The sequence below is a fragment of the Sus scrofa genome, chromosome 1, assembly GCF_054392235.1.
Source record: "Sus scrofa isolate SSC_HxYL_T2T_F1_AM1 chromosome 1, Sscrofa_HxYL_maternal_Yorkshire_Landrace_v2.0, whole genome shotgun sequence".
Lineage (NCBI taxonomy): Eukaryota > Metazoa > Chordata > Mammalia > Artiodactyla > Suidae > Sus > Sus scrofa.
The window spans coordinates 2,476,508-2,492,484 of NC_139383.1; the positions used below are offsets into that span (position 1 = coordinate 2,476,508).

At 56.9% G+C, this 15,977-nt stretch overlaps 1 protein-coding gene across 18 annotated transcripts in view; it reads left to right on the plus strand.

Moving 5' to 3' along the window:
- The window catches only part of RPS6KA2 (ribosomal protein S6 kinase A2), a 319,578-nt gene that overhangs the window by 249,878 nt on the left and 53,723 nt on the right, over window positions 1-15,977 (plus strand). For all 18 annotated transcript variants that reach the window (XR_014843479.1, XR_014843492.1, XM_085021807.1 and 15 more), the window contains 5 exons: window positions 4,832-4,912; window positions 7,692-7,771; window positions 8,742-8,848; window positions 11,395-11,432; window positions 13,755-13,897. Coding sequence is in view for 16 of the 18 variants with exons in the window: in XM_085021807.1 (XP_084877933.1) it covers window positions 4,832-4,912; window positions 7,692-7,771; window positions 8,742-8,848; window positions 11,395-11,432; window positions 13,755-13,897 (449 nt within the window). In the remaining 2 variants the exon portion in view is untranslated. The remainder of the gene's footprint in view (window positions 1-4,831; window positions 4,913-7,691; window positions 7,772-8,741; window positions 8,849-11,394; window positions 11,433-13,754; window positions 13,898-15,977) is intronic.

A 15,977-nucleotide genomic window follows, 5' to 3' on the forward strand; every position in this document is an offset into this window, starting at 1 on the left:
TGGGGACACTGCTCTCGGGCAGGCGCGGGGGTCCCACCATTCCTGTGCTTCGGTGACACAGTGACGTAACAACGGAGGGAGACAGAGGGCACCTCACTGGGCTCTCTTTTTGCTGCATCTCCATCGCAGACATCAGAACCCCTCGGGGCCCTTATCCAAGGGGCAGCGCCAGCTCCTCGGTGTCAGCAAATGAAGCCCGTTCTCTCCGTGTGGGTTTCCTTCTTGGTGGAGGGACTACTCCGCAGCCGTACATCGGGAGGCCGAGGCACGGTCCCAGGCCTTTGGCTCCATCCCTGGGGGCCTGAGTGACTGCCACCAGCAGCAGTGGGCAGTGGGAGGCAGGGTGTAGGCTGGCACACACCTGGAGACCCCTCCCCCTGTCGCCTTTGGAGAGCCGGCCTCTCGTTGTTATTTCACACCCGAAGGGCATTGCCCTGTGACAGTTGTCCTGTGACACTGTGGTAGCTCGGCCCTGGTCAGGTCCCTCGTTAGTCGTCTGCGGCGATCCAGTCCTCGCCCTGCCTGCTTCCTGCCCCCCTGGACCCAGTATGCCTGTGTGTCTCCAGTTCATGCCCTGGGGCCAGTCTTAGAGAACACGTTTGTGAAAGCATCATATCCCCAAACGATGCATCTTCTCTGCTGTTGACTGGGGTCTGGGTTTCTCCTGTGATTTGAGACACAGTAAGAGGGTGTAGAGATTGTGTTGATTTAGGCTCCTGGCCCTTTTTCTGTTTGTTTCAGATAATCTCTACATTTTTCGTTTGCCTTTTAATCGCATGACCTTTTGGGTGGGAAGTTTGTGGTTGTGCTTTGACTTGGTCCATGGGGCTTCCCTCTGCTCTTGGCTTCCGCCGCTTTTGTTCGAGAAAGACTCCCGCCCAGACATCATCAGTTGCGTGCTCATCTCTGTTAGCGTTTTCCCACTTAATTTTTAATATGTAACTTTTTTTGAGTTTTTTTTTAAGTTATAGCTGATTTACAATGTTGTGCCAATTTCTGCTGTACGGCAAAGTGACCCAGTCTCACACACACACACACACACACACACACACACACACACACCCCGGGATTTATTTTTGTGTAAAACGTCGGGAGAAAGTATATATTTATTTTCACGCTGTAATTGGACAGCCGCTTGGGAATTTGAATGTAAGATCTCATTTTCTAATTTTTCACCAGGCTTATCATGGCCTTGGTTTTCCATGACAAACACAATAATTAATGCGGGACTAACGAGCGTTCCTCATTTGCCAGAGATCTGAACTCAGCGACAGTGGCATCGGCCCTGTTCAGAAGGTTTGCAGATTATCTTAACCAAGGTCAGAGTGGCTTCGAGAGGAGATGGCCAACCAGGCGTAGGAGCAGGCCCCTCTCCTCTGCCACCGGCTTCACCAGGTCATGGGGGACAGGGCTTCTCCCCCCAGGAGGATGTGTCTTTTGGGGTGACAGCAGACCGCCTGTCTCGGCCCCGCTCTGCTTATCACTCAGCCCCAGGCCCCCCACCGTGTGGGGGGGCCCAGGCCACCCAGCAGCTGCTCTGGGAGACTTCTTGTCTGCCCCTGTTGGGAGGGGCGGTCCTGGGTCCCACGTCACCGACACGGCCGCCCTTCCTTCCTGCGGTCCTGCCTACAAGTTCCATCCGAGGTCTCCTTCTCAGCCTGTACATGTGTTTCGAGAGACGTCTTTCTGATCCTGCTGTTTCGTGTCCTCTCCTCCTTCAGGGGCTTTAGCTGGCATCCTCTGCATCTTTTATCCTGAGAGGGGATTTCAGCTTGGGTGTCTGTTAACACTCGTGAGACCCCTTCTTTGGGGGTTCACCCTGGCGGAGCCCCGTAGCTCGGGAGGGGCAGGGAGCAGAGTGCTTCCTTGTCCCGTCTCCTAGGAATTGCGCTGCCTGTGCCCTGTGGTCACCCTCCTCCACAGGACACTGGTGACCCATGAGAGCTGCCAGGGAACGAGCCTGTGTTGGGCACATCCTGATGGAGCCATAGGACCTCCTCTCTGCTGTGTCCCTGCAGTCGTGTTTAATGACAAGGCCCCTTATTTCACCTATACCATCAACAACTTTTTGAAAGAGGAATAGATGAAATGTGTTTTAATTAGAGAGTCGTATCAAAACTTCCAGAAGTCACACCGAAGGAGTCGCCCAGAGCTTTCGCTCACCGGCCGTCACACACCAGCACCTCACATCCCTCCAGAGGTGAATGTGCTCACTGCTGCGTCCCCAGAGGAAGAGCAGCCGCCCTCTGGGGGCCCCTGAACGGGGTGCTCACAGGCTCCGTGGAGTCATCGCTCGCCTCCCCTGGGGTCCTGCCTCCGTCCTCCACTGCAGTTACAGGGCATGGGTCTGCGCAGGAGCAGCCAAGCAGCGGAGTCGGGAGAAGGATCAGAGAAAGCCCCGAATCACCAGTGCGGTGAAGCCAGCTCCACAGGTGACCACGCAGTGAGCGTGCCTGGCCCTGCAGTGTGCACAGGTTGCCCCATTGTAGTAACCCCACCAGGCAGGTGCCCTCATCATCTCCCACCTACAGAGGAGGAGACTGAGCAGGGAGCCACCTGTGATCTGGGAGAGACGGAGCCAGGGTGTGCTCCAGGCTCCCAGCCACAGACCCAGGGGGAAGTGAGTGGCCAGGGCCCCGGGTGGAGCCTAAGGAGGCTGAGCACCGGGTGCAAGAGGAGGCTGTCCTGTGACCAGGAACAGGGAGGGCCTTCTGCTCTCTTTCATCATGACAAAATGTACCGACTACGATGGCCGCCGTCGTAACCATCTCTGAGTGGCATTCGATACATTCGTGATATGGTGTGACCATCGCTACTGTCAATACCCCAAACTTTGTCATCACCCCCAGGAGAAAGTCTGCCCCATAAACACTTCCCCTCCCCCAGCCCCTGGCCCCCACCAGAGACTTTCTGTCTGACTTTGACTCCTCCAGGGACCTCAGATAAGTGGAGTCATACGTATGTGTCCTTTTGAATCTGGCTTACTTCACTAGCAGAGTGTTTTTAAGGTTTATCCCTGCTGTAGCCTGTGTCAGAATGTTATTTTTCGGGGCTGAGTAATATTCCACTGCATGGACAGACTCCCTTTTGTTTATTCAGTCACCTATCGATGGACACTTGGGTTGGTTCCATCTCTTTGCTGCTGTGAGTAGTACTGCCGGGAACGTGGGGTGTACAATACCTGTTGGAGTTCCCATTTTCAGCTCTGCAGGGCATGTGCCCAGGAGTGGAATTGCTGGGTTGTATGTTCTATGTTCAACTTGGTGGGGACCCGCCCCGCTGTTTCCCACAGTGCCTGCTGCATTTTACCCCCTCTCCCAACTTCTCCCCATGCTGGCCAGTGCTGCTTTCCATGTGTGCTGAGTTGTGTGTTTGGTTTTGTTTTGTTGTGTTTTTGTAATTACAACAATCCTTTGGGAAGGACTTCTTAAATAAAACTTTGAAAGAAAGGCCAAAGTATGGCCGACTTAAATACCTGGTCCAAAAGCTGATATTCATGGTACTTGTCACACTTACACCTGAGAGAGACTCCTGCCGTCACCCGCACAGGGCCGTGGGAAACCACTGGGACCCACCCTGGACGCACCAGTTGCTTATGGGGATCTTGGAGTTGCTCTTATTCTCAGGTGGTGATTTTGTTTGTTTGTTTGTTTGTTTGTTTTTGCCTCAAAACTAATTCCACCTGCGTTCCCCGATGGCCACACTTTGTACGATGTCAGCACCAGAAAGAATAATATTGCAACTGGTCGCAACACACAGTCATTGTTTGTAAGTCCATAGTCCACAGTCACCCTCAGGGACAGAGAAAGAAGGAGTTTCCCTCTCCATCGCCAGTTGCATCGGAAATGAGACAGTTGCTGTTCTGTGACCCCCAAAGCCTCCGTGACCCAAGCAAGGATCACGTACAGCAGCCAGGGCTGAAGGCTGGCGAGGGGACCCCCAGGGCTCCATGGAAAGTGTCACCAGCAGGTTACTCGCTGTTTACATCCTTCAGTGACAGGCCAGTGATGTGCCAGCTTGACTCCTGCACCTGAGCGCCCGTGAGCAAGGCTAAGGAGGTCCCCGCCCCCACCTGCTGCAACTCGAGGCTCACAGCGTCACCTGGGATGTGTTTTTTGCCAAAAGTGCTTAGCCTCAATCTTACAAAACCTCTAGACCTAATCCCGGTTTGCAAGAAATACAGGAGTTAGAGCGACTGGTGGGCAACAGTCAGACACACACAGAACCACTCGACGAGGAAACCATCCTGGACTTAGCAAACCCACAAAAGCACAGGGGGGTAAAGATACGGGACCGTTCTCTCCCAGAAGCAAAAGGGGTAAAGCGATGTAACAACCAGAGGTGGTGTGTGAACCCCGACTGAATCTGAGGTTGGGAAACGAAGAGTAAGTGACACGGGGGCAGAGCGAGTGTGGCTTGACTATGGGATGATGCTGTGCAATGATGGTCAGTCCTGTTAGGATTAAGTAACAGATGGTCCTTGGCTTAGGAGATGCTGCGTGTAAGTGCACCAGGGGTCGGGTGTCACGGTGTCGATAATTTGTTGTCGGATTTTGGGCTAAAATATGTGTATGTGTAGCGAAAGGGAGGGAGAGAGGGATGGAGGGAGAGACAGTGTATCAAACGGACATTCAACAGGCATCGAATTCAACAGCCCATTCCCCGACTGAGTCCAACAGGCACTGGATCTGGGTGAAGGATTTAAAGGCAGTCTTACAACGTTCGTGTATGTTGGAAAAATCTTACAACCAACAATTGGGGGAACTTATTTGCATCGAGTGGCTTGTACCCCACCTTCCCCAGAATCTAAGTCCGCCTTTCTGTCTTGCAGTTCGGGACCGAGTCAGATCGAAGATGGAGAGAGACATTTTGGCAGAAGTGAACCACCCCTTCATCGTAAAGCTTCACTACGGTACATGCAGAAAAAAATAAATAACCTACTTTTCAGAGGACCTGGAGCAGCCCTCCCGCAGAACAGAGAGGGCGGAAATAGAGGGAGAGGCCCTCCTGCTCTCGGCGCCTGGCCCTGCCTCGGCGGGGTCCCCCGTTCCCGATCTTTGGGGCTCTGCTCCGAGGGAGGAAGATGCCCTGTGTGCGTTTGTTGGTTTGCTTGTTTGTTTGTGGCTGCATCCACGGCACATGGAAGTTCCTGGGCCAGAGACCCAACCTGAGCCACAGCTACGACCTACCTACACTGTAGCTGCGGCAACGCCAGATCCTCTTACCCACTGGGCCGGGTAAGGAATTGAACCTGAACCTCTGCAGGGACCTGAGCCCCTGCAGTTGGCGTCTCAACCCACTGCCCCACAGCAGGAACTCCTAAGACGCCTTGTTTTATCTGGCAGACCTCATCTGAGGGAGGAGAGGTTACCATTAATTAAATTATCATCGTGGATAAAGTGGCTTAAAAATAAGGACTCAGTCAAGCTAGACGAGGTGTGTCTCTGACATATTTTTGTGTTGTCTCAGCATGAAATGCCTTGTTTTAAGCATTTTAAAGATGGTAGCTCTTTGACTCCCCAAAGCACCCATTCGAGGTGGCCTGTTGTTTCCATTTTTCAGAAGAGAAAACTGAGACTCAGATGGAATAATTCCGATTTCTGAGGCCACGTGTCTCCGCTGCACACAAAGCCTCTTAGTTTGCCCTCTGCCTCTGCCTCCTCAGAGAAGCCCTGAGTGAAATCTTCAAGTGGAAAATCCTGAGCTGGTGACCCAGGGTCAGGGAGGCCGTGCGCCAGCTCACTCTGCCTGCGTAACTCGTGCGGGTGAAGCACCGGACAGGACAGGGGCGGATGTGAACTTTGTTGGTCCAGAGGCATGGGGGTGGGAGCTCCCATCGTGGCTCAGTGGTTAACGAACCTGACTAGCATCCATGAGGATGCAGGTTCGATCCCTGGTCTCGCTCAGTGGGTTAAGGATCCGGCATTCCCCTGAGCTGTGGTTCAGGTCGCAGATACGGCTTGGATCCCGCATTGCTGTGGCTATGGTGTAGGCTGGTGGCTACAGCTCTGGTTCGACCCCTAGCCTCGGAACCTCCATATGCTGTGGGTGTGGCCATTAAAAAAAGACAAAAAAAAAAAATTCCCAAAGGCATGGGATGGGGGGAGGTTGTGCACGACTTTCATACAAGTCTGGGGTAAAGGTGTGAATACTCGCCAAGACAGGAGGCCAGAGCTCTTTGTTGCTAGTGGACTTTTGTCTTTTTAGGGCTGCACCTGTGGCATATGGAGGTTCCCAGGCTAGGGGTCTAATCCGAGCTGTTGCTGCCAGCCTACACCACAGACACAGCAACCCAGGATCTAAGCTGCACCTGTGACCTACCCCGCCGCTCATGGCAACACTGGATCCTTAACCCACTAAGCGAGGCCAGGGATTGAACCCGCATCCTCATGGATACTTGTCGAGTTCATTATTGCTGAGCTATGGTGAGAACTCCTGGACTTCTGATGTGACCGAGAGCACAGTCTAGAAAGACTTGCTGGGAAGGCACGTGGCCTGTCCTTGCAGAAATGAGAAGAGCCAGTGCAGACGGGAGCTTGCTGGCCAGTGGCGACCAGACCCTCAGGCCGGGGCAGGTGCCCTTAGAGCCCAGCGTGGCCAGAGTGCCTCCTTCCACTGCTGCTCATTTGCTCGTGTCAGATCCGGTCCACATGTCGCTTCAGTTGGCTTCAGGGCATTTTTCTGAGAAGTTAAGGACTGGGGTCTTGGGCTTTAACACGCATGCTCCACGTACCTGTGAGATTGGTCCGAAGATCCCTGCTCTCCGTCTGCCCATCAAGCCCTGGACGGAGCTTAATCCCCGCTGCAGTTGACACAACTCCGACAAAAGGTTTCCAGCTCCAGGCTCTGTATTTCTCAAACCGCAGCATGTATAATGCTTTTAGAATTTACTTTCAGAAAATATAAAGTTCCAAGTGTGGGATGTCGGCCCACTTTCCAGCTGCATTTCCTACGTGTGTGGAATAGATTCCAGGGACAGACCGTCCAGCAGCCACGGCCATCCGTTGCTGTTGACCCTCCCGTGCAGGCAGCCCCTTGGCTGCCCCTGCTCCTGGAGGGCGGGGCCGAAATGTGAACAACACGCCCGGAGCTGCGGCACGTGGTGACCAGACCTAGAACCCGAGCCCCGTTGCCGCCAAGGACAGGGAGCCAGGCTGACGGTCCACGCGGCCGACAAGAAGGAGCAGGTGGAGGGTGTCCTCGAACCCCAAGGTGTCTGGACGCAGCACCTTGGGAAGGCGAGGAGACTTGTGCAAAGGGTCGGAGCCGGGGTCCTGCTCCTCAAGCAGACACCCGAGAGCAAGGTCGGCCCCCCAAGCCCTGAGTTCGCAGTGATGACGGAGCCGGAGGGACCAGGCACAGGCTCGTCCTGTCTCGGTCCATCCCCTTTTTGCGATTAACAAGGGCAGGTGCGAGAGAGGGAAGGAAAGCGGGAGGGAGGGCTGAGAAAATCCCCAGACGCTTCATGAAAGCCAGAGAGAAGAACTCAGCGCCGTCCCCAAGCTCTGCCCCCACACGCCGTCTCCAGCCCGGCTCCAGGGCTCTTTCTGAAATGCCCCAGTGTTAGAGACGACAGCTATTGCCCCAAAGAGAGCTGGCCTTTTTGCACCCCGAGTCTGGGCCCAGGGGAACAACGTCTGCCCGCAGGGGCCACAATGCCGAGATGCTCACCTCTCTCCCCCTTTCCGCAGCCTTCCAGACGGAGGGGAAACTCTACCTGATTCTGGACTTCCTGCGGGGAGGGGACCTCTTCACCAGGCTCTCCAAGGAGGTAACGGGGGCTGCTGTGGGCTTCTGCCTAGGGTTCAGGGACAGAGAGGGGCGGGAGGGCGCTGGGGGGGGGGTGCGCATCTGTGCTTCGGCACACGCGTGTGTGCAGGACAGGAGAGCAGCACGGCTGCCCAGAGCCTCCACTGCAGCCGCGCCCGTGCACTGATGCACAGACACAGATAAAAGCGGGCAGATGGGAATTCAACAGGGCAGCCCGCTGAATGTGCTCCCCGGTCCAGGAAAGAAATGCCCAGCCAAGAAAGGTGGCAGCCAAGCGTGGCGGACGGAACCGGAGGTTCCAGAGGCCAGAGGGCAGGGAGGGTTGGCCGCGCCCTAATGTCCCCGTCCAGGTCCAGGGCTCGGGGCAGGCGGCCTGGCCCGGCTCAGAAACATCTTTTGGTGACACAGGGGCGCTCCGTCTGCATTAGCCTGAGGCTGCACCACTCAGCTCCCCGAGCTGCCCTCATTCTGATCCCGAGCTTAGCAGGCAACCTTCTGATTATACTGGGTTTTCATACATTTGCCCTCAGAGAAAGTGAGGGGTGACATGGGCTCAGGTCTCTGTGACGTTGGCTTCTCGTGGTGCAGGTCAACAGTGGCTCCTGTACCCCTGGCTTCCTAGTCGGGTGACTGCAGAAATCACACCCAGCAGCGCGTTGTGTGTGGTAGAACTCAGAGAGGCAGGTGTGCATAAAGCCGGGGCGGGGGCGGGGGCGGAAGACGTGAACTTGAAGGGGTGAAGTTGGAGCCGTTTCTTTTCAGTCATCCTTGGGGCCCATTGTCCCAGCCCCTCCTGCTGTGGTTTAGTTGTTTGTACTCATAGTAAAATATAAACCCAGACGTACCCTCCAGAGCCGCATGGTTTGTGGGGCCAGAGGAGTAGGAGCTGTGGGAGCCGGAGAGCCTTGGGGCCGTGGGGGCGCGTCCCGAGCAGCCTGAGCGGAGCGTCTGAGCAGCCTGCTCTCCCCCAGGTGATGTTCACCGAGGAGGATGTCAAGTTCTACCTGGCGGAGCTGGCCTTGGCCTTAGACCACCTGCACGGCCTGGGGATCATCTACAGGGATCTGAAACCGGAGAAGTGAGTGGGGACAAGGCAGGGCCCCCCACAGCCTCTCTTGCTGCCCGTGTGACCGGGATGCTGTACCTAATTCCCTAGGGAGTGTGGGTCCGGCGGGGGCTGGGGCGTCCCAGGGCTGGCACCTGCCCCCCCACGCAGGGATTCCACCTGCCGGCCCCTGCAGGCTGTCCGGACACAGGTGTGGCTTATGCCAATTGGTCTGGGACGCCCTGTCCTGCTCTCACCTGGTCCTCGTGACACTCACTGAGGGAGGCCAGGGGAGCCCGCTGCCCCTCCTCTGCCCCCACCCCCGCCCCCTCCCTTGAGTGGGGCCCGACCTGCATTGGGAGCGTCTCACACATGGCCATCGGCCCCCACCTCGCTAGCTCATCTCTTCCAGGCCAGCCCTGCCCCCGCTCCAGGTTTGGGAAGCCCTTCCACCTGCCTCCCAGCCCATTTCCAGGTGACAGGTCCGATCGGCTGTTCCGCGAGCTTTTCCCAAAGACAGTGGCACCAGATTCCCGAGCCCAAGTTCCAGGAAGAGTCGAGTATCTTTGGCAACAGAAGCCCCTCCCGATAACAGGGTTCTTATTTCGGGTCTTTTCCTGGTGTCTTCCGCACAGAGCTGACCCAGAAACCAGGAGGGATCCCCTCGAGAAGGGGAGCCAGAGGGTGCTGTTAGTCCATTGGCTGCTCTAACAGTGACCCCTGGGGCAGAGTCACCGATTTTTGTTCACTGCCCTGGGACGTGGTTGATAACGCCCCACCCGCCCCCCAACAGGTCCACGCCCCCCTGCACAAGGGGGCCCTGGGGGCCCCACAGGCTTGGGACGCAGGCAGCCTAGGCCCTGAGAGCACAGGAAGCGAGTCCTGCCTTGTTCCAGGTCCCCTCTTGGTCACATGCATTGTACGGAGAAAAACACAAACTGCTCCGAAGCCATTTCATTCAGAGGAGGCAGTCCTTGGTGAAAACTCCTGGTTTGCCCAGAAACCAGGAGCACTGTGGACACCATGACGTGACGGGCATTTGCCTGCGACCAGAGGGCACAGCTCCCCATGCATGGCTTCCACGCGTTGATGTTTAATGACCGGGAAAGGCTCTTGTCCCCACGAGAGCCATGTCCTGCCTGCGAACTGCTGCATCTTCCCCAGACGGCAGGTGCTCAGGCCACCGTCACAGCAGACTCGGCCAAGGTCCTCACGGCCGCCGTGAGCCCTGGGCACCTGTGAACGTGACACCCCTCTAGTTAAAAGGCAGAGGGGTCTTCACAGTTAAAAATAAGGCTTTAATTTCAGGGCTGAAGAGAAAGGATTTTGTTGTCAATTAGAATTAGTAGGGATTAATTTTGAAAGTTGCTAACTTCTGGGCTAAGATGAAGTATAACTGATAAAGCAAAGATAAAAACATTGGCTTCTTTCATTATAAATTGTCATCCTAATTATATGATGTAACTTTTTCCTTCCTATTTCCATAAAATAATGGGTATTTTTAATCCCATGACCAATGTTTAACAATTGTGGTAAAGTGAACATAAATTTTACCATCTTAACCACATTTTTTTTGGCCACGCTTGCAGAATGGGGAAGCTCCCGGGCCAGGGGTGGAACCTGTTCCACAGCGGTGACAACGCCAGATCCCTGATCCACTGGGCCACCAGGGAACTCCCCCATCCTGAGCATTTTTGAGCACCCCGTCTCGTCACCGTAAGAGCGCGCGCACTGTCGTGCTGCTGTCACCATCGTCCAGTCTCCCAGACTCTTTTCATCCTGCAAAACCCACACTCTGTCCCCATGAAACACTGACTCCCCGACCCCCGCCCTGGGACCACCTTTCCACCTCTGTCTGTGGATTTGGATGTGTTTAAGGTAGCACGTGTTAATCCCCAGAGCCCACGTCCTGGTCTCTTTAGAGCTGGGCTGGTACCTCCCAGGCTTGAATTACAGCAGAAGAAGAGACGGGGGATCCAGGACCCAGGGACTGGGGGCTGACAGCCTGGAGTCTGCCCTCCCCCGAGGAGCAAGCCTCGCTTTGTCCGGGGAGCTGGGATGAGCAGGGCCAGGCTTCCTGCGGGGCAACTAGCTGTCTCACGCTGGCATGGTGAGGGCTTGGACCAGGGACCCTGTGGGGCCAGAGGTCGGGGCTGGTCCTGAGAGCTGGGGTGGGGCTCGTGGAGAAATGCGGGGAGACCGGATGGGCTGTGGCGTGGAGGGCCCGCCCGGCTACAGAAAACCCCCTCTGAGTCTCCACAGGCCAGGGCAGCCCTGGGCCCTCTCTGTCCCGATCACCCAGGACAGACAGTCTAGGGGTCCCTAGACCCTCCGCCTGGGCTGGTGAAGGTCTCAAGCCTCAGTCGCCAGTGTGTGCCTGGTGCAGCGGCACAAGGACTCAGGTGCCCCTTCGTGCCCCCGCACGCCGTGGATCTGGATACGCTCCGGACCCAGTGGGAGCTCTGGCCTGGGGACAGTGATCTGAAAGCAGCATCGGGGAACAGCAGGCGACCCTGGGGTCTCCATGCCCCTCCGTGTCCTGTCTCTTTCAAGCATCTGTTTTCTCCCCTTTCTTTCAGCATCCTCCTGGACGAAGAGGGGCACATTAAAATCACAGGTTTGTAGAAGCTCACTGGCCCCGGCACCAGGGGGAGGGGAGGAGGACCCACTGAGGTGAAGCCCTCTGACCCCCCAGCGCCTACAGAGAGGTCTCTGGTGGGGCTGCCCCCCTCCGAGGCTGCAGCTTAGTGGTCAGTGTGCCCGCCCAGCGCTAGAGATGCTCAGACTTCCCAGGGCTGCGATCCTTCCTTCTCTGCTGCTGACCTAAGGCCCTTCCAGCCCCTTCCCTGCTGACCCCCTGCATCGCTGGACCTTGCGCAAGGATCTGGAGGCGCAGCCCTCGTCTCAGCACGTCTTCAGGGCCGCCCCCCTTGGAAACCTCAAGCCCCTCCAAGTTCAGTCGGGCCGAGCACCCCCGCTCCTTCTGTGACACCCACTTTTGCTGGTTTCCTCCTGCTCAGTGAGCAACCTTGGTGGCTAAAGCAGCACAAGCTCGTCATGGTGCAGTTCTGGGGCCAGAAGTCCAAAACGGGGCTCAGATCCAAAGGGCCGCCCTCCTTGGCAGAGACTCTGGGAGGTGGTCCTGCCGCCTTCTCCAGCCACCCGCTTCCCTCGGCTCACGGCCGCCCTCCGCCCTCAGAGCCAGCGGGCAGCACCCCCAGCCTCCCTGACTCTGGCCTCTACCCCAAATCCACGTAAGGGATTTGACTGTGCCCATCCTGCTGGCGCGGGAGGACCTTCCACCCCGAGATAGTGACTTAGTCACACCGGCAGGGTCCCTTTTGCCAGGGAAGGTGACCCATTCACAGGTTCTGGGATCGGGGGCCATCCTGTCGGCCGCCCCACTGACCTGGTCCTGGCCCCATCTCCACACCCAGCCGCTCCCCATGTCCACCGGCTTGCGGTCCCTGAACCATTCCGCCCCCCCCCCCCCCGCGCCCCAGAGGCGCCCCTTCCCGCTCAGGGCACCTGTTCTACCTGGCGCTGTCTTCAGAGCCTCCTTTTCTCTGCCCTGTGGCCCCAGCAGCCTCCCCGAGGCCAGTTACGTGTCTGTGTCTCTTCCCTTCTCTGGGCTGGTCCACCTGCTCCTGATGGCGCCCTAGGACCCAGCAGACGCCCCGAGTGACGGACCGTAACTGCTCGCTCACTGGTTTAAATGCTTGTTAACGTCAGGCACTTGGTCAGGCACTTAGCCTTGCGGATAACGCACAGGAGCATGATGCTCATCCGCCAGACCTTCAGACAGCGTCCTCCTGGCTGGGGGGCCCAGGTCCAAGGCGCCAGCAGCATCCACGGGTGGGAGCTGCCCCCCACCGAGTCCAGCCTGACCTCTTGTGGGTGCCTTCCGTACCTTCCCACGAGTCCAGCCGCAGAAGAGATGAGCCCTTAACAAGCAGAGAAAGTAAACCTCGCTTCTGCTGGTTAAGACAGTTCAAAAGTGCCAGGGTGGCAGGTCGTGGAGATGGAAGGTTCTGCAAACCCTGGGCATGTTTTCTCTGCTGCCTGAGGACCTGCACGTGTGTTATATAAATGTCACTTGTGCAGCAGTGGCTGGAATAAGTGCGAGCTACCGCGTCAGATTTATCTGTGATAGCATAGAGTTTGGGCTTTCTCAGATTTTATCACTGTGGTCTCTGTTGTTGGTTAGTGATCCCGATTAGTAGTTTGCAATCGTTTGTCATTTTGGCCAGGTGTAAATGACAGACAAACTGCTGAGACTCTGGTGAGCACGCAGGTGACCTTGGCAGTGAGCGAGCAGACCCTCGTTCTCTCTTAGCCTGAGCTCACTCCTCACGTGGCCCCAGGAAGGGTGACTCAGCCTTAAACCCACAGATGATGACACCGGGGCAGTCTGTAACCTCAGAACCAGCATGCACACTGCCTCCTTCACCCACTACGTGCAGTAACGGGTGCTGGGGGACGGCGGCCTCAGCTGAAGGTCTCGTGGGGATCGAGGGGAGGGCGCCCCTCGGCAAATGCTCTAAAGCCCGGGCTGACTTTGTCTGCCCTTCGTTTCTCACCAACCAGGGACCCGCTTCCTGGGTAGCCTTCTGCCTGTAACCCCTTCTTCCTCCTGTCCTTTGGAACAAGCGCCTTCATCCTGGCCATCAGGCAGCCTCGAGCTCCCAGTCCAGGGTGTGGCTGCTAAACACAGGCTCTGATACCCGGGACAGTCGTGTTGGGCATCAGAGATGTGGTGACTGGGGACCCCAGGAGCATCTGGCCCTTGCAGGTTCCCACAGACAGAGAGGTGGTGGGCTCGGGGCCCAGCCTCTGCGGGCAGCGTGGCCTCAGGAGGGTCTGCTGTGCCCAGACTGTGCTGGAGGAGGCTGGCAGGGCGCCACCCAGGGACCAAGCTCTGTGCGCTGTTTCCCTCTAGATTTCGGGCTGAGTAAGGAGGCCATCGACCACGACAAGAGAGCGTACTCCTTCTGCGGGACCATAGAGTACATGGCGCCCGAGGTGGTGAACCGGAGGGGACACACGCAGAGCGCGGACTGGTGGTCCTTCGGCGTGCTCATGGTATGTGCTCATGGTATGGCATCTGAAGTCCCCAAGGTGCCCGTGTCACTGTCATCCACTGGTCCCTGTGGCTCAGAGATCCGGAAATGAGCCAAAGAAAACAATGCCTGTTGTGTGACTTGGGACAAGGAGAGTCACCCAATTCCCGACCCTGGCATTTCCTGGCAGCCCCCTCTCTGCCCTCCCCAAGTTCCCACATTTGGGAAACAGAGCTGGGATTCAGACCAGGGCGCAAATGCGTGAAGAGTCAAACCTTCTTTATACTTCATGCTCTCACGGGCTTCACGGAAGGATTTTAAAGGACGCAGCTGTTTCTGTATTGAAGATGCTTGTCTTATTTCACACACAAAGTCCCTCCACTTGGTCATAAAAATCACCAAAGTACACGTGAGTTAAGCTTTTATACCTACATCTAGAAACTTGGATTTTCTTTGGCCTGTGTGTTCAGAGAGAGACGTAACAAACCCCGCCTGTCGTCACAACAGCAGTGGAGCTGCTGCCCCGGACCTGCGCCCCTTCCTCTCCTCCCTCCTTGTCCCCCTCGCTCTGCCCATCCCCTAGCCAACCCTGGGCGGGCGGCCTCTCTGCGTGGACCAGGCTTCTGGCGCCGTGGAGTCTAGCGCTGGATGGGCAACCTCGTGGAATTTCCGGGCTGCCCAGGCCCCTCCGTCTTGCGCATCTAAGAAACCGGGAACCTGAGGCTGCGGGACTTTACGGAGGCCGATGCGGGTGGCTCAGCTAGCACGGGGCCCGGCTCTTTCCTACACACACCTCGAGCCCAGCCCTGGGGCCTCTGGGCTGTGTCCTGCGCCACGGTGGGCTGGCACCCATGAGCTCACTTGTCCTTCCGGTTCTGGTCCTGGGCCCTTGGGCTCAGAAAGAAAGGCTGCTGTGTCGGGTTTGTCAGCAGACAGACCGCTGACCTCGATCTGCAGGGCCGACTGTGTCAACCAGCTCAGGAAGCAGCCAGCGCGGCGTGAGCCAGGGTGCCAGCTCATGGTGCACAGTGACACGTCACCTCGCTGGGCAGGGCCCCGTTCCAGGGTCAGCACGTTCTTGCCCCTCCAGCCACCTGCGAGGAAAGTCAAACCGTAAGCAAGAAGCTGCTCCCCAAACAGAATCACAGCAAATGAAGCAAAGTCAGCACGGGGCAAGGGGGTGGCGCTGCTGTCACCTCCTGGGGCCTTGTGAGCGTTAGCTCTGGGATGCGGTTGACGCTGTGTTCACCACTATTCAGGGGTTGAGTGGCCTCAGCTGAGATGCAGGCCATCTCCACGTGGGCGACCACCCACCAGGGTGGCCCCACAGCTGTCCCAGGACACCCCGCCCTGCCTTACCCTCTGACCCCTGGGTTAGCCTCTCTTTCTGCAGGTGCCTTTGCACCCATGGCTCTGCTCGAGTCCCAGTGGTGCTGCTCCTTGTTCCCCATCTGGAGGGTGTGGTGGGAGCTGTCCTGTGCCTTGAAGACAGTTGAATAGATGCCGCTGGCTCTGACACCCCCAGTCCCCCCCCCCCATCCCGACTGTCCCCAGATGGTGGCAAACATCTCAACTGTCCCAGGTTGAGAGCCACAGCTTTAGGTGTGTCACATTACTTACATCCTGGAGGCTTGTGGCAGCTCGGAGAAGCTGCAGTCATGTCTTGTTAGCCCACGGCGTGTTTCTGCAGCCTGCCTGGCGCTGGCTGGTGAATGTGTCACCCCGGTGCCCCGCCAGCTCACATGCTCCAGCGTGGGACCCCATCACAAACCATGACTTTTATCCGTTTGCGCTGGTGACCTAGAGCAAACTCAGTGGACATGGTGTCCCAGGCATGCTCATCAGAATGCTCTGCTTTCTTTTTCTTTCTCTTCTAAATTGAAGTATGGCTGCTCTACAATATTACATAAGGGACAGGTGTACAATATGGTGATTCACAATTTTGAAAGGTTATACTCCATTTATAGCTATTATAAAATATTGGCTGTATTCCCTGTGTTGTGTAATATACCCTCGTGGCTCATTTTATACACAGGAGTTTGTGCCTCTTAGCCCTACCCCACGTTGCCCCTCCCCCCGCCCTCTCCCCGCTGGGGACAAGA